The 24619-nt window shown below is 33.1% G+C and overlaps 1 protein-coding gene across 5 annotated transcripts in view; it reads right to left on the bottom strand.

Moving 5' to 3' along the window:
* Positions 1-24619, bottom strand: part of SMC5 (structural maintenance of chromosomes 5) — an 87956-nt gene that overhangs the window by 49015 nt on the left and 14322 nt on the right. For 3 of the 5 annotated variants that reach the window (XM_032477812.1, XM_032477808.1, XM_032477809.1), the window contains exons 3-9: positions 24326-24378; positions 9542-9704; positions 8445-8579; positions 6993-7133; positions 5479-5640; positions 4618-4689; positions 3943-3996 (exon numbers count right to left, since the gene is read on the bottom strand). In XM_032477812.1, the coding sequence (XP_032333703.1) occupies positions 3943-3996; positions 4618-4689; positions 5479-5640; positions 6993-7133; positions 8445-8579; positions 9542-9704; positions 24326-24378 (780 nt within the window). The remainder of the gene's footprint in view (positions 1-3942; positions 3997-4617; positions 4690-5478; positions 5641-6992; positions 7134-8444; positions 8580-9541; positions 9705-24325; positions 24379-24619) is intronic. The other 2 variants (XM_032477810.1, XM_032477811.1) reach the window with 1 other exon arrangement.

Here is a 24619-nt window from a genome sequence, read left to right as displayed (position 1 = left end):
ATCTGGAAAAAAAGACAAGACAAAGACAAAGACAAAGACAAATGAATATAAATACAAAACAGAAAGAGACTCATACACATAGAATACAAACTTGTGGTTGCCAGAGGGAGGGAGGTGGGAAGGGACAGATTGGGAGTTAGAAAATTGTAGATACTGAAAGGTATATATAGAATAGATAAACAAGATTATACTGTATAGCATAGGGAAATATATACAAGATCTTGTGGTAGTCACGGTGAAAAAGAATGTGATAATGAATATATGTTCATGTATAAATAAAAAATTGTGCTCTACACTGGAAATTGACACATTGTAAACTGACTATAACTCAATAAAATTTTTTACAAATGTAATTTGTTATGACAATAACAAAGGAAGAAGGGAATGGAGCCATATGGGAACATAGCTTAATATACTACTGAAATTAAGTTCACATTAATATGAACTAGATTATAAATTAAGATGTTAATTATAATTCTAAAGGCAGCCACTAAGAAAATAGCTCAAATAATACATAGTAAAGGAACAAAGGAATTAAAATGGTACAAGAGAAAATATTTAACATAAAAGCAATAATGGAGGAAAAACAGAAAAGTCATAGGACAAATGAAAACAACTCAACAAAATGGCACATGTAAAATCTTAGTAATTACATCAAATGCAAATGGATTAAACACTCCAATTAAAAGGAAAACACAGAATGGACCAAAAAACTACGATCCAACCAAATACTGTTTTTAAGAAACACATTTTACATTTGAAGACAAACAGGTTTTCAGTAAAAGGATGGAACTCTTCTACATAGTCAAACAGAACTCTGTTTTCCCTGTCCTAGCAATCCTCAGTTCAGTAAAAAGTAACACTATCCATCACTTGTGAAGTCAGAAAGTTAGACTGGATCCTTGATTTTTACACAGTATGATCCTTATATCTACTCTCTGAGCAAATTTTGTTGGTTCAATTTTCTATATTTATCAACTGCTACCACCCTAGGTGAAACCATCATCTCTTGCCTAGACTACTGTAGCAGCCTCCTAACTGAACTCCCGGCTTTTATTTTTGCCTCATATGGGGCAAAAATTAACTACAGTCCCTTCTCCATAAGGCAATCAGGAGTTCTTTAAAAACATATATATACATGAAACACTGTTTCTCTATGGCTTAAAAACTTCCAGAGCCACCTCATAGTTTCTCACTGCACTTAGAATCAAGTTCAATTTCCATTCTTTATCTTCAAGGGTTTTCTAATACAGTCTCTGCCCACCTCTTGTAGCTGCTACTTCTCAAGGACATTACAGTCATCCCTTGATATCCTCAGGGCATTAGTTCTAGGACCCTGCCATTCCCCTCACTTTCCTATATTGCTACCAACATTAACAGATGCTCCAGTCCCTTGTATAAAATGGCATAGTATTTGCATATAACCTACATACATCATTATTATAGGATGCAAAAGTACATCATTACTGCAGTTTAAAAGCTGTACATAAGACATATTTTGTTTTTACTATGTTTTTACTAAATGATCTATTCCTTATCCCAAGGTTAAGCATGAATACAATTAGGTTAAATGTTTAAAAAAAAATTCAAAACTTTAAATCATCTCTGAATTACTTATAATACCTAACACAATGTAAATGCTGTGTAAATAGTTGCCAGGCTACGGCTAATTCAAGTTTTGCTTTTTGCAACTTTCTGGAATTTTTTTTTCCTGAATAATTTTGCTCAGTGATTGGCTAAATCCATGAATGCAGAAACTATGAATGTGGAGGGTCGACTGTATCAGACCCAAGAAGACAATGAAGCAGAACAAAGTGTTAAGAAAGTGTTAAGTGTTAAGAAAAAAAACTGTAATTTAGAATTAAATATCCAGCCACATTAATATTCCAGGTGACTGCAAAAAAGGTATTTTTCAGCACAAAAGGACTCAAAGTTTATCACCTAAAGAACTTCTCTAAAACACCTACAGAAGACGGCCAGTAAGAAAAAATAACAAAAAATCCGCACATCCTCAAAAGGAGCCAGAAGAAGTGTGATATAACAGTAACATGATCAAATAAACCAATAAAACATACTATTAACTCTAAATACAGTGAAAAATAACATCTCAAATAACTGACAAAATTTCTGATGACAATGGCATAGGGTGGCGGAAGAAATAAAAGCATGCTAAGATTCTGATATCATTTAAGTGCAAGAATAAGACGACTGATTAACTTAAAAGTATGTGTTATTTAAACTTTAAGAGTAATCAATAGAACAGGCTTAGAATATACAACTTCAGAAAAAAATGGAATAAAAACTTTGATCAACAGCAACAGAAAATAAAAAGGGGAGCAGGAAGAATCAAACAAAAAGCACAGTAAGTAGAAAACAATGATAAATATAAGCTGGTTAAACTCCTTTACTGTATGAAACAGTGTCTCACACCAAACTGAAAAAAATTAGAAAGCAAAATCCAGTATATGTTATTTATAACAGGTAAAATAAATCAAAACATGAAAGAACAAACAACAAAGCTTTAAAATCTAAAAAGCAAGAACTAATACAATTACAAGGAAAACTAGACAAATCTACATTCACAGGAGGTACTGATACTTTAAAATGGATAAATCAAGTAGATAAAAAAAAAGGAAATAGAATATTTGCATAATATAATTATAGTAAGCCTGAGATACATACATATATATATAAAACCACACCTAAAGACAGAATACACATTCTTTTTGAATATATGTAGAACATGTATAAAACCAAATATAAAAGAGGTTTCAAAAAACTCTAAGTCATTTAGTCCATATTTATTAACCACAAAGCAATGTAAGTAGAACTATACATCTTTTAAAAGGCTTAAAAAATTCCATATCCACAGAAATTAAAACAGTAATAACTCCCATATAAATTTAATTAAGATCAGAATTATAAGATCATAAGCCAAAAAACAATAAAAGCACCTATCAACACATGAGATGTAGTCAAATGATGAGGAAAAAATGTATACCCTAAACTGTATTTATTAAAAATAAAAAAAAGAAATTCAAGAACTTATAAAAGTGACAAGCCCTGGCAATTATGATAAGGGGAAAAAAGAGAAAATCAGGTTCTAAGAATACTAAACTACTTACAACATCTTGCATAACAATAAAAAAATAGTTAAAGATGGAACAAAATAAATTCTTAGGCCAATCTCATATGGTGCAAAAAATCCAAAATACAACATTTTCTAGCTGAATCCAGCAATGTACTAAAATACCAAGTGAGATTTATGACATGAATGCAAGGATAGTTCACAGTTAGACAACCTATCAACCTGTTTGGGGTTTTAAAGATGAATGTGCCTTTTCCCCTTCTAAACTCTAACTACATAATAGAAATGGAGCATAAAGGGTTCAATCTCACAAGGACAAAAGGAATAAGGGAGAAGACATCAACAACTAGAGATTTCAATGAATATTCAGAAGAGTAAACAGAGAGACAACTAACTTAGCAGCCTATTATAAGAACCACAGAGCAAAGGGTGAGTGAAAGAGAAAGGAACAAGTAAAGAGCTGACTCATCTTACAAAAAGAAAAATCCTAGATACTCTTGGAACTAGGGAAATGTCAAACAGAAAGACTTCACACATTAAGGAAGATTTCTGTGGAAATTTTTATTTTACCTTGGGGAAAGTAGAGTGTACCATGGGGAGTTACTTCTGAGTTCTAAGTCATTTAATTCTGTTGAGCCATTAGTTCTCCACCAGCTATTTGGATGTAGTATGATTGCCCTGTACATACTTTAGAGGAGTTTTGAGAGGGAAGATTTTGCTATGAATACCTTAAAGTAATGTTGAGACTTCTGAGGAATAAAAAAAAAAAAAAAAAAGGTATCACACAGAACAGAATTACCCCTACCTTCCCCACCTCCAATCCCACTGCCTCTACATCCCCTCTATACACATACCTTGTGCACTAATACAGGCAAACAAACTTCTGTCAAGAAAATTTGAGGTTTATTCTATGGAGAAATTAAAGTAAGAGAGAATTGGGACTTGAAGATAAAGGCACAGAAAAAGGGGTAAAAACTGAGAGATTAACGTAATGCTTCAAACACCAGGAAATGCTTCAAGTTACACATTTACCCTTAAGACAGGTAATTCAAACTTCATTTTCTGAATAGTCCTGGAGAATAGAACCCTAAAGACACCTGGGGATCTCTTAGTTACAAAGCCCACTTTCTTGCCCAATCATCCTAAAATAATTTTGCCATCAAGTCCTACCCATGCACAAAGAATTTATAATCAGCTTTGTAATACCCTACTCTGAATGTAAACAAACAGAATAAAATCCCTTATAATTTCTGCTATTAACAAAATCACCACACTATTAAAAAACTATTAGCCATCCAGCTACAAAGATTATAACACATGTATATGAATAGTTTTGAGCAATTTTTCCCAATTAGCCTCTCTACAATGGCTATACTTCCAAATCTTAGTTCCCCTCACTGATTAAGACAAGAAATAGAGAATGAGGAGGATCTTAGACAATTCCCAAAACATGAAGTTGTCTCATAACCCATACCTGAACACAAGTTAGGGCAAATTAGCATAACAAAAATTTCAACATAAGATCTTACCTGTTTATCTTTTCTTTCTATAATATCTTGCTTTTGCTTGCATTTTTGAGATGTCTCTTTAATATCTATTGCCTATAAGATTGAACCAAAAGAGGGGAAGTTAGTTAAAAACTCAAGCAAGCCAATTATGTTGCCATGTTCATCTAAATACTAAGTTCTTAACGTAAGTTAACCCACAATGCTTTTCCATGATTGAATTCATAACACACCCAAAATACCAACACTTATTTGCAAATATATAAAATGTTATTCCTATTGATATGAAAAATAGCTGCAAGCAATATGCATAGGTATGTTTCTTTATCTCTTCACATTTATTTCCTCATGCTATTTTATCCTAAAAACAATCCTACAGAATAGCAGGGTCTATGGTTTAAACCATTCTCAAAGTAACATCTAACTCCAAAATCTCCCCTAAAGGTTAAAAGCCACGATCACAAAAGTTTTGAAGTTATATTTTCAAAATACAGGGAATATTCCATATGCCATTATACTACTTATTCCTAAAAAATCAAGTTTTTTATATTACACTCCTTCAAAAGGGTACATAACTACAAACCACATATGATAAATTCACAAAAGGAGTTCATTATGTTTAAGAACACTACCCTGAATCCTCTTCTAACTGAAACAATCACATTTCATTTTTCTTTTTTTATACCTTAGAATTTCTATAAAGTAGTAAGCCTCGAACAATGATGATTAGGATCTTTAAAGCCCTGTGCTAGTAGAGTTCCTAGTAAAAGTTTAAGAACCAAAGCTATAAGTAAATCTACAAAATATTTTTAAAAATCTGTGAAATATTTTTTTGTATTTGCTAAAATAAAATACAGGGACTCCAAAACTGAGCCAGAAAAATACCTTCTCTTTAATTCGAGCCTCCAAATTGTAACGTTGCCTTTCAATTTCTTCAATTCGATGTGTCATAGGAATCTGACCTTCTTTAAGTTTTCTGACCTCTTCCTTCACTCTGTCACGAGCTAGTTTTACTTCTTCATATTCCTGACGAACATTTTCATATTCCTTGTGATGAGTTCAAGAAAGAGAAGTTAATGCACTACTAGCTTAAAGTAACACATATACTAAAGTCAAGGTACAGGCAGAAACTAAATTTATGAAAAGACAGCTTTACATCTCTTTGGCAGGTCCATTGCTAAAAAAAAAATGCCCTCTAAAACAACTTCAGAAATAGTAAATACCAATATTAACGACTGACTCACTGATATTCATTGAGCATTTATCACTAGGCTGGACTCTATGACTTCCATCTCTTCCTGTTTCTAAAACTTACATCCAAATGGATACTAAAGTGAGGATCTCCTCTAGTCTCTCAATAAGGGATTCAAAAACAAAAGAAGCAAAAGAAACTCAGTAATGAAAAATAAAAATGAAAAAAACAAAAGGAAAATGGCTCAAAAGAAAAATAAAATGAAGCATCCAGGTAAAATGCTGCTTGTCAAGTCACAGGAATTAATATTTGTTTAAAAAAATGGAGTGCTAAGAGAGCATATAGTAAGAATGAATGGTAATAAGAGAAAACAATATAATCATTAGAGTAAATTTTTAAAAAGGGAAAAAACTGAAAAAAGATTGAAATTAGTCTTAAAAGGAGAAATCAAAAGACTTCAAAAGGCAAAGCAGAATAACAATGGACACAGGAAAAATGTAATCAAAATGAGATAAAGAAATGAAAAAGTTTAAGAATAATGGAATTATGAGAAAGAGTAAAGTGAAGCAGGGGTGGGGTGGGGTGGAGAAGGTCGCAGATATAGCCACATACTTTCCTAATCTAATAATTATTCCCATTCTAGCTTTAAAAACATTAAACTTTCTTATTTTGTTGCACTCACTGAAAAGTAACGCATTGAGGGAAATGAATCTTTAGCCCAAACTGTGGTTCTAAGTAATAAAGTATACATAACACAGTGATCAAAAACAGTAGCCTCAGTAAAGTTATAAGCATATGAGTGGAAGATTACAGTTAATATCCTTCAGCTTCTTCTGTAGCTGAAGTTGGTAACAGAAGCACCCTCCAAGTAAATTCTCAGTGACCCAAGGACGCTCAAAAGATTTAATTTTCCATATGTAAACATTTTTAACTCATCAACATTTTATTAAAAAAAAAAACAACTATCTGTTGAGGACTCAAATCTGGAAGAATGAAGGACACAGACAACTGTTTCCTGTTAAACAACAACAACATAGCACACAGCTATATAACTTCACCAAGAAAGAAACAGATAAATTTTATTACGTGTGATATGTGAAACAAAAATGAACAAAAGCACCTAATTTGAATACACACTAATTAATGCCTTCTTTATAACTTTTGTTACTTAAAGAAACATTATTTTGCCTTTAACAACTAGACTTACCACCCATGGCCTTTTTGCTTCAAGCATCTCAATCAAATCTAAATGTCGCTTACGTTCATAGAACCTTTCCACATCTTGTTTATATCTTTCATTCCTCTGAATCATTTTCTCCAGATATTCAGTTTTCTCTTTGCATGAGGTCTAAAACAAATATTTATTTAACAATTAGTTTAACCAAAAAAAGACAAGTCAAATCTTTTAATAATGAAAAATGTACAGTCCTAGCAAAATTTCACAATAAAGGACTCAGGCATTTTTAAGAACTGTGTAAAACTAATGTGCACACCTGAGTTCCTGTCTAAGCTGTACAATTTATTAGTCATGGGACTGTGAGGAAGCCCTGCCACATCTCTAAGCCTGGATTCTTCTTGCCTAAAAAGAGAAAGATCTGCCCAACTGACCACAAGGGTAGAAGCAACCTGACCTCCTATAGGCGAAAGCTGAACAAAAGCTGTAATGTGACATACAAATGAAAAGTGGTATTATTATGATTAGCATGTCATGAATACCCATGACTTAAGGACTTAGAAATGAGATGAAGGAAAGCTAAAATTCAATCTCTATACTGCAAATTAAAAAATGCAAAGATGGACTGAGAACCTAGAATACATGCTTGTTTTCTTTCAGAGGATGGTATAGGTAGTTTCAGTGGGGAGTATTATATTGTTTGATGTGAAAGAGAATAAAAGGACTGGAAATATCTGAAGTAGGACAACAGAAGTACAACTCCTTTGTCCATTCACTCTGAGTAAGTATAATATTGAAACAGCATTAAATTATAACAAAACATTGTCACGTACAGACAGTTACAGTTTAAGAGAAAGTATCTGTTTATGAGAATTCTTATCACAAAATTTACTGAATTTATTTTAGTTGTTGAGATATGGAAAATGATTCACTAAATAATACATCTTTTCAAATGATATGCTATAGAAGGACATTTAATTTTTATGTTTATTAAAGGTGAAAATAAAAATTGAACACTGCAACTAAATAGTTTTTTTTTTTTTACAAAGTCTACCTTATACAGCTGAAAAAATATGAGAAATGGCTAACAGAGATGGTGTATTAAAGTCTAAATGATGCCTGCTGTATTATCCAAAGCCTTACATTGCTTGACATATGGTAGGTGTTCAATATATATTGAACGAATAAAAGAATACTGAAACTTCCTGAGAGAAAAAAATTCTTTATAATACTATTATTGGTTATTTAGAAATTCAATTAGTAACATGTATTTGATGAAATGATAGTTAATTTTTCAAACTTTATATCAAATCCATTCTCACTTTTTGTCACCTAATTTAATTAATGTTAGCAATAAAATCCTGGATGGAAAAAACCACAAATACATGAATTCACTCAACGAATCAGAGCTACTATTCACTCTCCCACATTCTGAGACATGGACATCAATGAGACAATAAAAATAAGTTGTCTATTTATAAATACCTCTAGTTGTTTTTCTTTCTCCCTGAAGTTTTTGAGATCACAGTGGTATCTGTGCATTTCTGGAGGACCAACTGACTTCTCAGTAGCTTCAAGGAGTTCAATTTTACTGAGTTTAGCAAATTCTCCAACTTTATCCTACAGCACAAAACTTAAACATCAGCTACCATCATTTATAAATATGTTCAAAACATATTTCACTCAATGATGCCTGTCAAGATGAAACTCATTTAAAAGAAAAAAGCCTTTAGAGATGGGAATCTTAATATAAACGCCGTTCTTTCATGTATTATTCTTTAAAATAATAAAAATGAACTTAGGGTATAAACTATCATCTCTTTGAAAACCTTAAAAAATTTCACTGTCAATATTTCTAGGTTAAAATGTTTATATATAATAAATAGTTTGAAAAATAAAAGAAAAAATACTCCCCTGGATTGAAATGATCATTATCTACCACACATCAATTGGATTGGAATATTAGAAGTTTTTTTTTTTAAAAGGGCAATTTTAAACATCTACTTCTGGAGACAGTCTCATATCAGCTGATAAATGCTTCCAAATTTTAACTTATAGCTAATTTGGACATAATAATCAAATCATCATTGCTTCTGAAGAAACAAATGAACTATAATTCAGTCATTAGACAGCATTCAAAGACATTATCAGGATGCTTTATTTTTACTAAACAAAATATAAAAAGTTTTTAGAACGTACACCTATAGATTTAATAGTCTTAGTGTATAAAATATTTTATACAAATACACTAAGTTGTTTAACAAAATTTTAAGAGCCTACAGATGGAAGCACACAGCTATTCAGGTTACTCTCTGTACTTAAAAATAATACCTTTATTTCCTTTACAGTACTTTCACAGACCTACTAATTGAAAATTTCCAAATTACTACAAATTAGTAAGATTATACTGTAAGAGATGAGATGCTACCATTGACAGAGAACTTTTGTAAGTATTAAGACTGCTATGCTCATTTTGAATAGTAACCATTACAATAACCCTTAAAAATATTTACATTCTCACGACATAAAGAAGAAACATTATACATAAAATTTTCTTATCTTTACATTTAAGTTTCTCATACCTGAGGTAGAAATTGGCAAAGATTGCCCACTTGAATATTTAAGGCTGCAACTTGCTCTTCTACTACTTTCTGGGTTGTAGATTTTTTGTTGATGAACCAAAAGGACTGATTTTTTGCCACATCAATCTCACGAGTGATTATAAGATTGCCAGAAGTCCTGAACCTAGTTTAAAAAAATTTTTTTAAATCTTTATATTCAAAATACATACATTATTTTAGAAATGAAATTTCTAAAATTCTCCTGCACCAAAGGTTGCCAGATAGGATTTTAACTATAATTTTTGTTCCTTTTGATATTTTGGACCCTCAAAATAAGGAAAGCCTGACATTTTATTAGTGATAATACATAATTGATCATATGTAAGTTATTACTCTTTCAACATTTGAAATTAAACTGTTAAAAATAAAATTAAAACAAATGCCAGTACAAATTGCCAAACACTGCCAGAGGATTCACATATCTGGAGTTATTTATCCTCTAATCATTATGCTACTCTCCAATCACATGCGTTGACTGCAATTCAAAATGGGCCAGTACATAACCATTAAACCTTGAAACCCTCTCAACTTGAAAAACGCAGGAATGTAAACCAACTCTTGCATGTGCATTTCCAGAACATCAAAACTGCCCATACAGGTGGCCCATGGCTCCTGTACTCCACTGCTCTAAATTCAGAGGGGCCTATATTGCGTGACTATTAAGCAACATTAAACAAAAGAAAATCTGAAAGAAGAGTATTTACTTATTTCTTGCTTTTAGGAGTACTACTGCTCCACACCTCCCATTTATTCATCCATCTTCTTCATTGGCAATCAGCAGCATGTGGCAGAAAGATAAATTATTGGTATCCAATGGCTAAATGAAAATGTAAATGTTGTGTGTGTGTGTATGTTATACTATAATTAGAATTTTTCAAACAATAAGATTTTAGGACTTAAAAAAAGTAGCTTTAAACTTTCATTTCTAGCAGCATATCTAATGAAGTATCCTTCTTGATTCTCTTGCTGTAAACAATTAAAAATAAGATATAAAATACTAAAATATATTTGTAAATGTATTTATAAGTTAGCATCAAAGTAAGGTATTCTGGCCAAAATTCCAGTGCAGGCAGGAACCCGAAGTGGAAAAATGAAACTGCCTTTTACGCTGAGGGTATGTGCCCAACCAGGTGGTAACCTTGCACATTCATTTTTATGATCTCCTGAGAGAGGGGTGTTGCAGACAAAGCCCAGAGTTCTCCAAGGTGGAGAGTTTAACAGAAACCATCCCCCAAAGGCTATACTCTCAGTGTGAGGATAAACTAGAAATTACTCCATCACCACCACCATTAGCAATAGCAAGGTAAACTCTGTCTCAAGCTATGCCTTGAACTGTGAAACAAACAAAAAATTCACCCTAAGAGTTACTAACCCAAATCAGTCTTAAATAGATTTGTACCTGAAGTTACATGACATACCTAAGGAAGTTCAAAACCCCTGAAATTGAGAATTCTGTAAACTGTGACCCTGGTTTAAAAATATCCAATGGTTTATAACAAAAATTCACTCTGCAGGGAATCTACCTTTATCATCAAAGAATTTAATGCAGATGAAGTTCCAAGAGAAAGGAACAGCTTTCTGGAAAAACACACAAGAAAATAAAGCATCAAGAGTAAGTTAGAAATAGAAAGTAGAATCATACCGGAATAGACTCAAGTATAAAATAAGTACGTTTACTATATTTTAAGAAATAAAAGATTGAAAATATAAGTAAAGAACAAGTAGATCTGAAAAAGAACCAAAGAGAAATGGATCTAGAATGCAGTACAGAGACAAAAAAATGAAAAGAAAAAAAGAAAAAAAAAAAGAGAAATTTGAGATTTCCAGTCAAGATGGTGGAGTAGTAGGACCATGAGCTCGCCTCTCCTCGTGACTATAATGAAACCACAAATGACTGCTAAACAACCGTCGAAAAAAAGACTGGAATCTAACAAAAAAGATCTTCTTCAACTGGAAACATAAAGACGGAACCACAGCAGGACGGTAGGAGGGGCTGGAGATACAATCAGGCCCCATACTTCCCCCTTCCCGGGGTGGGCAATCCATAAGCTGAAGAATAATTAAGTCACAGAGGCCCTCCCACAGGAGTGAGAGTTGTAACTCCACATCAGGCTCCCCAGCCCAGGGTTCCAGCACTGGGAGGAGGAGGAGACCCCAGGACATCTGGTTTTGAAGGCCAGTGGGGCTTAACTCCAGGAGTCCCATGGGACTGGGGGAAACAGAGACTTCATTCTCTTGGGACATGTACACAGAGTCTCACATGAGCCAGGTAGGTCCAAAGGCAGAGGCAGTTATTTCATAGGAACCTGGGCCAGACCTCCCTGCTGGTTTTAGAAGGTCTCCTGGGGACATAAGGGATGGCTACAGCTCACCCAGGGGATACAACAGCTGGTGGTAGACATTCCAGCAGTGTTCATCTACATGGGCATTCCTGGAGGCTGATAGCACCAAGACCCAGCCCCACCCAACAGCCTGTAGGGAAGCCTCAGGCCAAACAACATACTGGGAGGGAACACAGCCCCACCCATCAGCAGACCTCCTACCCACCAGGCGTCCAGGACCAAGCTTCACCCAGCAGTGGGCAGGCACCAACTCCTTCTGCCAGAAAACCTACGTAAGCTTCTAATCCAGCCTCATCCACCAGGGGGCAGATAGCAGAAATAAGAAAACAATCCCAAAGCCTGTGGAAGGAATCCACAAACACAGGCCAGACTCTACACTGGGACCAGCTGGACCCTGGCTCTTGGGTGACAAAACAGGAGTGTACTGCTGGGACGCACAGGACGTCTCCCACAAAGGGCCACCTCTCCAAGGTCGAGAAACTAACTAACCTACCTAAAAACACAAACAGAAAAACAGACAGTATGAGGCAGCAGAGGAGTATCTCCCAGGCCAAGGCACAAGATAAAATCCCAAAAGAAATAAGTGATGAGGAGATAGGCAATTTATCTGAGAAAGAGTTTAAAGTAATGATGGCAAAGATGTTCAGAGAACTCAAGAGTATAGATGCAAGAGCATAGTTTTTAGCAAAAAGTTGGAAAATATAAAGAATACCCAGAATTGAATAAAATCACTGAAATGAATAACACACTAGAAGGAATCAAGAATAGACTAAATGAGGCAGAAAAATGGATCAATGAGCTAAAAGACAGATTAGTGGTAATCACTACTGCAGAACAGAAAAAAAAAAAAGAATGAAAAAAATGAGGATAGTTTAAGAGAACTCTGGGACAACATGAAACACATCAATATTCACATTATAGAGGTCCCAGAAAGAAAAGAGAGAAAGGACCTGAGAAAATTTTTGGAGAGGTAATAACCAAAAACTTTCCCAACTTGGGAAAGGAAACAGTCACCCAAGTCCAGGAAGCACAGAGTGTTCCCACACAGGATCAACCCAAAGAGGAACACACCAAGGCACATAGTAATCAAATTGACAAAAATTAAGGATAAGGAGAATATATTAAAATTAGCGAGAAAAACAACAAATAACATGCAAGGGAACTCCCATAAGGTTATCAGCTGATTTTTCAGCAGAAACTCTACTGGCCAGAAGGGAGTGGCACAATATATTTAAAGTGATGAAAGGAAAAAACTGACAACCAAGAACATTCTATCCAGCAAGGCTCTTGTTCAGATTTGATGGAGAAATCAAAAGCCTCACAGATAAACAAAAGCTAAAAGATTTCAGCACCACCAAACCAGCTTTACAGCAAATGTTAAAGGAACTTCTTTAGTCATCAGACCATAACGAAAGAAAACAAAAAGCAGACAGACCAAAAAAAAAAAACCAAAAACCAAAAACCAAAACCCTACAAAAGATTGCTTTGGCTGTTTGGGACCTTTTATGATCCCATATAAATTTTTGAATTCTTTGTTCTAGTTCTGTGAAAAATGTCATTGAGTATTTTGACAAGGGTTGCACTGGATCTGTAGACTGCTTTGGGTAGTACAGCCATTTTGATAATGTTGATTCTTCTAATCCAAGAGTACAACATATCTTTCCATTTCTTTGTATCTTCTTCAATTTCCTTCATCAATGTTTTAAAGTTTTCAGAGTATAGGTAACCTCTTTGGTTAAGTTTATTTCTAAGTATTTTGTTGTTTTTGATGCAATGGAAATGTTTATGCTAGTTAAAAATTCTGGCTTTTGAAGTGAAAAGAAGAGGAAAAAAAGTGAATGAAGGGCCACAAATGGCAAGATATCCTTTTTTATGGGTGAGTTATATTCCATTACATATATATGCAGCAACTTCTTTATCCATTCATCTATTGATGTGCACTTAGGATGCTTCCATATCTTGGCAATTATAAAGAATGTTGCTATTAACAGTGGGGTGGATGTATCTTTAGTTATCAAAGGAATAAAGCCAACCACAAACTAAGTTTAAAAAGCTAAAGCTCTAAATGTTCTTAGAAACAATGAACAGTACATATATGTAAATTTTTAAAATATGGGCAGCATATTGTGTATATGTATTTACAGGCAATATACTGTGTATATGCAGTCAAACTGTAACAATTCTACGTAATAAAACTGAAAAATGGAAAAAAGAATGAAAAATTTGAAAGATGTTAAGAGACACTGACGACCAAGAAAGCCTAACAATCTAGTAAGTTTTCTGGAAGGAAAGGAGACAGATAATGGGTCAGTGGCAATACATGTAGAGAAAACAGGTTAAGAATTTTCTGAGCCATAGATTTGAGAAGCTCCTTAAATCTGAAGCTAAATAAATAAATAAATAAATTCATACCTAAATATATGTGAAGCTATGTAACACCAAAAACAGAGGTATGATTTCAAAAGCCTCTTGAGAAAAAGGGAATTACTATCCAAGAAACTAAGATTAGATTCACAGCAGAAGACAATGGAATTACACTTTGTATGTGCTTAAAAAAGAAAAAAAAAAAAACAAAAAAACTTTCAGTGTAGAATTTTATATCCAGTAAATACATCTTTAAGATTTAGAGCAAAATATTTACAGACAAATCAAGTGTTCCACTAGATAAGCCTCATTAAAAGAAATGTCCTCTGGAAGAAAGAGATCCCAGAGGGAAGAAAAGAAATGCAAGAAAGGATGAAAAGCAATGCAAACAGAAAATATGTGGGGTAATTCTAAACAAATATTGACAGTTTAAATTCATAATAGTTATTATATCTTGAAGAGTTTAAAAAACAAGACAATTAAGATAGTATATAAATTCAGAGAATAAGTTATTAAAATAAAACTAGTCTAAAATCTTTATTCAGGAGGAGATGAAGATTCAATTGTCTAGATTCTAATTAAAATATTTGTTAAGAAATTTAATAACCATTAAAACAAGAGAAGAATGCATAATTTTCAAAACAATAAAAAAGAAAAATTAAGCCCCCAAAATTCAAATGAAGGCAAGAGAGTTACGAAATATTCAAAAGTGAAACAAATAAAAAGCACAGAATAAGATGGTAAAAATAAGTCCAAACATGTAAGTAATTACAATAAATGTGAATGGACCATTATGTGCTATTTAAGAGACTACATGAAACACAACACCCAGCGATCCTTGTTTAAATGAGATACGAGGGAAATAAAAAGCTTGAAATAAATGAATGAAAAAAGATAACCAAGGAAAGGCAATATACAGAGTCAATGCAATCCCTATCAAATTACCAACAACATTCTTCACAGAGTTGGAACAAAAAATGTTAAAATTTGTATGGAAACACAAAAGACCCCAAATATCCAAAACAACCTTGAAGAAGATGGAGCTGGGAGAATCATGCTCCCTGACTTCAGACTATACTACAAACCTACAGTAATCAAAGCAGTATGGTACTGGCACAAAAACAGACACATAGATCAATGGAACAGGGCAGAAAGACCAGAAATAAACCCATGGACTTATGGTCAATTAATCTACGACAAAGGAGGCAAGAACATACAATGGAGAAAAGACAGTCTCTTCAATAAGTGGTGCTGGGAAAACTGGACAGCTACCTGTAAAACACTGAAATTAGAATAGTCTCTAACACCATATACAAAAATAAACTCAAAATGGATTAAAGATTTAAATCTAAGACCAAATACTATAAAACTAGAGGAAAACATAGGCAAAACACTCTTGGACATATATCACAGCAATATATTTTTGAACTGGCTCCTGGGGTAATGGAAATAAAAGCAAACATGAATACATGGGATCTACAAGCTGAAAAGCTTTTGCACAGTTAAGGATACCATCAACAAAATGAAAAGACAACTACAGAATGGAAGAAAATATTTGCAAATGATGTGACCAACAAGGGACTAATTTCCAAAATATACAAATAGTTTATACAGCTTAATATAAAACCAAGCAACCCAATCCAAAAATGGGCAGAAGACCTAAACAAGCAATTCTTCAGTGAAGACATACAAATGGTCAATAGGCACATGAAAAAATGTTCAGCATCGCTAATTGTCAGAGAAATGCAAATCAAAACTACAATGAAATATCAATTTACACCAGCCAGAATGGCCATCATTAAAAAGTATACAAATGATAAATGCTGGAGAGGGTGTGGGGAAAAGGGAACCCTCTACACTGCTGGTGGGAATGTAAATTAGTGCAGCCACTATGGAGGGCAGTATGGAAGTTCCTTAAAAAACTAAAAATAGACTTACCATGTGATTCAGCAATCCCACTCCTGGGCATATACTCAGAGAAAAATATAATTCAAAAAGACATGCATCCCAATGTTCACAGCAGCACTATTTACAGTAGCCAACACATGGAAACAACTTAAATGTCCATAGACAGATGACTGGATAAAGAAGCTGTGGTATATATATACAATGGAATGATACTCAGCCATAAAAAAGAAAATAATGCAACATGGATGAACCTGGAGATTGTCATTCTAAGTGAAGTGGGCCAGAAAAGAAAGAGAAAAATGCCGTATGGTATCACTTACATGTGGAATCTTATAAAAAAAAAAGGGGGGGGGGGCACAAATGAACTACTTATTATTTATAACTTAGATGACTGAATTCTTGAATATGTGTAAGCACATGTAACCGTGATTTATGACTGGATTACTGAATTCTGTTCTTATTTTGTGGTTAGCTTTATTCCTTTGATAACTATGTTAAGTTTAAAAAGCTAAAGCTCTAAACTTTTCTTAGAAACAATGAACAGTATATATAGGTAAATTTTAAAAATATCTGCAATTAAAAAAATAATTTAAAAAAAGGCTTTCAGTTTCCTATATAGAAGGTGTATGTGATTCTGTGATTTTTTTATACAGATTGTGCTTTCAGTGTACAGAGTATGTCTACAAGGTTTGGAGTACCTAGTGAAATATTTAAGGGACCCACCAGGAAAAAAAAATCTCTTTTTAATGTTTCATTAAAAGCTGCATGAAGTTCTATGTTTAAAGACCCAAAAGAGTGAAAGATTTTTTGACTGCATGAAAAGGCTTGATTCTCATTTGGTAAACGTAGGTGTTCCACTAGCTATTTCAAATCCAAGGTACAAGTTTCTTACGTTGAAAGAACAATCTTTGTAAAATTGTTAATTTACCTTGTAAGAAACACATACAACTTCTATATGGGAAGTATGCCTTTTCCTACTCGGTGCAAGGCCTTCATGCTTACAGATCTTAGCTTGAACTTCCTCTAGAAATAGAAGTATTACAGATCTTTCAGGAAACATACTATGTACATCAGATCATATGTATCTCCAACTCAATAAAAGAATGCAGTACATAGTATTTCTTCCTTTGGAAGAAACAATCAGCTCTAATCCTTCTATGGGAAACCTGTTGAAGATGCTGTCTCAAAGGCTTTAAGGTCTGGTTTCATTGAGTTTAGTTCCCTCAGTTTAGTTCAAAATCATGTAGGTATCACAAATGCTTATTTACAGGTGTATGGTCCAAGTGTGTAAATGTATTACACACTGTATAAATTTCCTTAAGAGGAAGAACCCAGTTAGAAAAACCATGTACTGCTATCTTGTTAAAAGTTCTTCAGGTACTAGAGAAAACTCTGTGGGATTAAAAGGACTTTGCTGCTTAGTTATGTCGCTGTTTTGAGGAAGGACTGCCCAGCCTATAGAAACACTAGTGTTTCAAGTCTGTGAAATTAAAACACTACTGGCTTCAGCCACTCAAAAAAAAAAAAAAAAGAAAAAAAAAGATAACCAGGAAAATAAAAGAAAGCTGCTGACTACAGTAATGGCAAATTAAACAGACTGTAAGTCAAAAAGCCTCAAAAGATGAAGTCAGTACATAACAAAAAAAAAATTCAATTCACCCAGGAGGAGAGAACAAATCTGAATCTTAGCTGCAAGAAATAATGTCCTGAAAATATATACAGCAAAAATTGACAGAGTAAGTGTAATTGACAAATCTACATAAAGGGATAGTGTACTACACTTTTCTCATTAATTAAGGATTTGATCTGACAGATGAAATAAAAAATATAGAAGATTTAGCAATTTAACTAATCAACTTGAACTAATGGTCAAATACGGAACACTGCAAATACAACAGCAGAATACTCATTCTTTCAACCAAACAAGTAACAATTATCAAAGCTCAGTACAAAAAGTAAATCACAACAAATTTCAAAAGGCTGTGTACAAACACACACACATACGTATTTACCACACTACTATCAAAGTGGAAATCAACAAGTTGTAACAAGAAAATCTCTACATAGACTGGGAGTTCAAAATTTGTAGATACTGACAGGCATATGTAGAATAGATAAACAAGATTATACTGTATAGCACACAGAAATACATACAAGATCTTGTGGCAGCCCAGAGAAAAAAAATGTGATAATGAATATATGTACATTTATGTATGACTGAAAAAATTGTGCTCTACACCGGAATTTGACACACTGTAAAATGACTATAACTCAACAAAAAAAGTTTAAAAGAAAATCACTACATTAGAGTTGGAAACAATTTCTAATTTAAGAACTCAAGAAGAAAACATTCAAAACTGAAAAACAGGAAAATACTACATGCCCAAATTTGGGAGACAGAACTAAAGCAATACTGAGAGGGAAACTTTTAACCTTAACTATTTTTATTAGGAAAAAAACAAAAGACTGAAAATTAGTACAATAAGTATCCATTTTAAGAAATTAGAAAAAGAACCAAAGAAACCAAAAGTTTAGAGAAGAATTAATAAAGAACAGAATTTAATGAAATAGAAAATGAAAATTGACACAACATTGTAAACTGACTATAACTCAATAAATATTTTTTAAATAGAAAATGATATAAAACAAAAACAATGCAAAAGTTAATTCACTGAAAGACTAATAAAACATCAATTTTTTTCAAATCATGAAAAAAATTAATGAAAGAGGGAAACACAGAGACACTTAGATAATATATATTATATATGATACAATGTAATACAAACATAGTAAACTTACATAGGAAACTATTATTTAGTCAAAAAATTAAAAGCTAAGATGGTAAAAATTTTTAGAGAAGTATAAATTATCACGGTGATTCAAGAAGAAAAGAAAAACTAAATAATCCATTATCATTAAATAAATTTAATCAATAGTTAAAAACTCCAGGCCCAAATGATCTTATCAGTAAGTTTAACCAAACATTCAAACAACAAATATTTCACAAATAAAATACAGATGTAAAAATCCTAAATAAAACATCAGAGAACCAAATTTAGCAATCAAAAGAAAATTATGACCATATTGCATTTACTCTAAGAATGCAAAACTGACTAATCAGGAAATTAATTGAATTTATCAATTAAAATATGTTTAATTCAAAAGATGCAAGTAAAACTCATCTGCTAATCCTAATTAAAAGAACATCAGATCAGGAACAAAAGGAAATATCCCCAACCAAGTAAATGGTATCAAACTTCTACCTCATTTCACCCCAGCTACACTACCATTTTTCTATTCCTCAGAAACAACAAACTTAGATCCTCTACACAAACTATTCCTTCTGCCCTTAATAGTCTACTCCAGTTCTTATGGTTATCATTCAGTTCTCAGCTCACAAATATTCTCAACAGGCTTTTCCCAAACATTCAATAGGAGGATCTAAAGGCACCACCTCCCCCAAACCTTGCCAAGGCCAACAATGAGCTAAATCTAATTAAGCTCTCTGTCTTCCTTTTTCTCAATCTATCATCAGCATCAGACACATTATTCATCAAACTATTCAAAGAATTGCTTTCCAGGCACTATATTCTTTTGATTCACAAGCAAACTCTTTTCAGTTTCCTTTCCTAGTTTCTCCTATGTTCAACCTCTAAATGCCACAGTGCAACAGGGGCTAGTTCTTAGATTTCTTTCCTTCATCTATACCTTCTCCCTTGGTGACTTCAACCACTCTGACAATTCTCATAATGTGTTATCTTCGGTTGACTTCTAACGAAAGGTTAAAAATCTAACTGCCCATTCAACATTCCTACCTGAATGTTTATATACAGGCATCTCAAAACTTTACTCCGTGTTTTACCTACTCTGAAAAGCAGCTGTTTTTGTTACTCTTTTCACACCTTAACATTTCTGAAACTGGGATGCACATTTCAAACTGTTTCACAGTTTAACTGGGAGCTTCATTTGACAAATGGTAGTATCTTAATTCCATGAAATATGATATACTCCAAGACGACCTTCTGATCTTACCCTAAAACCTCCTGAGGCAGGTTTCATTACCTCAGCTAACAGAAACTCCACTCTTCTTAAGATTGTCAGCTAACTAACTATACATGTACTTATCTTTCTTGATGCCTCTTTTTCTTCTACACCATATATTCAATTTGTGAGCAAATCCTCAGCTATTTTCATCTCTCTTAGGGTTATTATATTGTCATTACATTGATATCCTTGCTTTTGCCTCTGTTCTCTTACAGTGTTTTTGACACAGCAACCTAGATGGTCTGGTTAAAGTTTAAGTTAGATTATGCCACCTCTCTGCTCAAATCCTGGTGGCTTCACATCTTATTCAAAATAAATGCAAAGTCCTTACACTGGCCTCCAAGGTCTTATTAGCTGGTTCCCTGGTGTTTTCAGAATTTATCTTTTACTATTCTCCTGTTTAATGTAATCCAGTCATATTGGGTACCACTTCAGAGTCTTAGCATTTATAAATTCCTCTACCTGAAATGCTGTTTCCCCAAATATCTCCATGCTCATCCCTTTATCTCCAAGTCTCTGTTCAAATACTACTTTCTCAGTGAGAACTTTCCTGATCACCTTACTTAATACTGTAAATTTCACTCTGGTATCTCCTAACCACCTTTCCTGCTTTATTTTTCTCCGTAGCACTCATCACCATGTAATACAATATATATTTCATCTATTTGTTTATCTGTCTTCCCCTCATGCCTCTAACCACAAATTCCATGATGGCAGACTGCTGCATCCCCAATGTACTCAATAAATATTTGAAAAATTACTGCATAAATACATGTCAGAAATTATTCTATCTACCATTCCACCCAATGGATATGTGGCCAGTTAATGGGTTTGTTCAAAAGCAATGACGATTTCAACAACAAATAATGAGCCATTTTGTATCTAGTATTCTCAAAGCCACGTGGAGCCTAATGGAACAAGTGATCACAATATAACCATGGTGAGTCCGGGGAAAGGGAAATCTCCCCTTGTGTCAAATTTGGTAACCGAACTCTGGTTAGTGGTCAGTGGCCTGGCCAGTTTATTACACCTAGTAGCTACTGCACACCAAGTAGTTAACTCTTTAGATAACTAAGAGGACAACTGGGCTTTGGTGATTCAGAGTAGAAAGTCAGGAGTGCTTAAGACCTGCAGTCATCCATAATGAACTTTTCAAACTTAAATATTACTACTCCTTCTGTATTTTATAAATATTCCTGGCTTGGGATTTTTTTTAGTTTTAATATCTAACAAACCATTGTGGTCAATCAATGGTACCAAAGCTAACCCAGGAGTATCTTTGACAATTACAGGCATACCTCAGAGACACTGCAGGTTAGGTTGCAGACCTCTGCAATAAAGCAAGAGCGAGACACACAAATGTTTTGGTTTCCCAGGACATATAAAAGTTATGTTTATACTACACTGTAGTCTACTAAGTGTGCAGTAGCATTACATCTAAAAAACAATGTACATACCTTAAAAATACTTTATTCCTAAAAAATGCTAACCATCATATGACAATGCAGGGTGCCACAAAACTTCGATTTGTAAAAAAAAAATCAGTTATCTGCAAGTGCAGTAAAACGAGGTAAGTACCTATTTTTAAAAATTTGATGTAATTCACCTATTGCAGAATCCACCATTTTAAAGTAATAATTCAATGTTTTTTAAAATTGTGGTAAATGTATAAAATTTACGATTTTAACCATTTTTAAGTGTACAGTTGAAAGAATATGTATAATGACAATAGTTTTTAAATACATTCCCCAAGTTGTGCAACCATCACCACCATCTAAGTCCAGAATATTTTCATCACACAAAAGAGGAGCCCATACTTGAGAATCAGTCACTTCCCATTCTTTCCTCTATTTTCTGTCTCTATGGATTTGCCTATTCTGGACATTTTATATAAACGGAATCATGCAATGTGCAATCTTCTGTGTCTGGATCCTTTCACTAAGCATAATCTTTCCAAGGGTCACCCATGTTATAGGATCTATCGGTACTTCAATCCTTTTTGTGACTGAATAATATATAATTGCATGGATATATGGTATTTTATTTAGTTATTTATTAGGTGATGGACATTTGGGTTGTTTATAATTTTCATCATTAAAATTAGGAAAAAGCTAATTTTGTGCAAATGAGTAAACATTCTCTAGAATAGTAACTGGATCAAAGAATATCTGTATTTAAAATCCAATACTGTCAAATAGGATATAGCACTTACACTCCCACAAACAGTGCAAGACAGGACTCACTTTACTGTACCTTCATATTATTGAATTCATTTAAAAAGTTTTCTAAGAGGAAAAAAATCCGCATTTTGATTTCTCTGATAACTAGTGATATGTAGCCTCTTTTTATACTTACTGACCATTATTTTACTTTATATTAGATTTCCTTGCTTATTTTCTATTGTTTTTTGTAAGTTATTTATAATTTTTACTGACTTAATGAAACACTGATGTTTTAGTAATTTTAAGACATGTATGTGTTATCTGTGCTAAAAATTTGTCTTCTCATTTGTCACTCATTTTAGGTATGGCACCATTATTTTTAGCTAGATTTTTGTGGAACCTAAGTTTCCTAACTTCCTTTTTATGGTTATTGGCTAACCTGCTCTGCTTAGAAAGGCCTTTTCTTTTCCTAAGATATAAAAAATTCTCTATTACTTTCAAAGTTACGCATTTTTTCACTCAGCCTTTAACATATCAAGATTTTATTTATGTATATATTATTTGATAAAGCTCTAAATTTGTCTTAAAAAATTAGCAGCCAATTATTTCAACTCAATTTGAGTAATTTATACCCCATGCTTAACTGCCACCTTTACAATAAATTAAACTCTCATATACATTGATCTCTTCCTGTTTTCGCCATTCTGCTCTTCTAATTTTCTGTACCAATACTGCACTATTAACATCTTTATAGTACACTTTAACATCTGTTAACACAAATGTCTTACTCGTGATCCTGCTTTTCAAAATCTCTTAGGTTTTCTGGCACGTTTATTCTGCTAGATAAACTTTATAATCAACTTGTAAACTTACCTATTGAGACTCTCACTGGAATTGTATCAAATTTATGCATTAGTTTGGAAAGGGTTGACATGCTGATGGTGATTCCAACTTGATATTTTTAGGAACTTCTCCATTTACTCAGGTCTTGGTTTTCTATTTTTATCTTTCAGTAAAAACACTATCATCATATTTTAATAAGTTGACTGTAATCTCTTAATTGTTTTCTGTTTACTTCCATGTATGCCTATGCCTATTCCTCATCTCTACATAAATTTTTAAATTTCCAACAATTTTTGAATAAAAACATCATTTTCTCATATCCTATAAGATGACAGGGCTATTATCTTCAAGAGCTATTTCAGCTAAATAAAATTCCATGACTCTTAAAAAACACTCCAAAAAACAACACTCTAAATATCATCCAAAAGATGTGCATATTCACATATAAAAGACTGAAAAGTATATACACCAAGGATGGTCAACAGGTTTCATCTTGAATACTAACTCTACCAGAAATGGCTGCCAAGACGGGCAACTTGAGAACATCTAAGTTGGAGGGAAAAGAAAACCATAATGAATTATTGATTTCTATCATGAGGGAGGGAATGGAAAATGGTGACATAAATGCCAAGTATTTGCCATGTATGAGATTCACCAAACTATTAACAATGGTCATTTCTAGAAGTAAAATTACAGCAAGAAGGCCTTCATTTTCAACTTTATACATTTCTACATTATTTGTATTTTCTAGTATTACTTTCAAAACCAGAAAAAAAAGACATCTTAAATTTGTAAGAAATGCTGCAACTTCTTCATAAATATTTAACAAAGGTATATTTCTATTTCATTATCTCCCATAAACTTGTAATTTCCTTAAGAATTTTTTTCAGAAAGAAAATTCTTACAATTTAGGTTTTAAAAGATACATTAAAAAAACTTGTCTAAAGTATTCCTCAAATATTATTTCCAGTATGTATGCCATAATAATGTATTATTACTTCTTACTAAAGTCATCAGGAAAGCATGAACATAGACTAAGAAATTATGCAGGAAAAAGTGATTTCAGCACTTTTAACACTTACAATTCAATTTCAACCATGCCTTTGGTACATCCTCTCTTCACAAAAAAACCAACCTAAGACATAAAAAAGACAAAGTGAGCTGTGTGATGACATCTCCAGGTTACAGTGATTCAGCAGTCATTATTATTTGTCAGATCAGGAGTCCTTCAATAACTACTCTGTATGTTCACTTCCATCACTTTCTGATGTGCCTTTCAGAGATTTAAGCTCTTCCACTGTTTCCAACCACAGACAATAATAATAATCTTAGTTATCATTTATTGACCCTTTTACTTGCCTGATGGAATCTTACAA

Source organism: Camelus ferus, chromosome 4 (assembly GCF_009834535.1).
Source record: "Camelus ferus isolate YT-003-E chromosome 4, BCGSAC_Cfer_1.0, whole genome shotgun sequence".
In the NCBI taxonomy this organism is placed as follows: Eukaryota; Metazoa; Chordata; class Mammalia; order Artiodactyla; family Camelidae; genus Camelus; species Camelus ferus.
The sequence above is the reverse complement of the archived record's forward strand: the minus strand, read 5'-3'. Positions and strand labels throughout refer to the sequence as shown.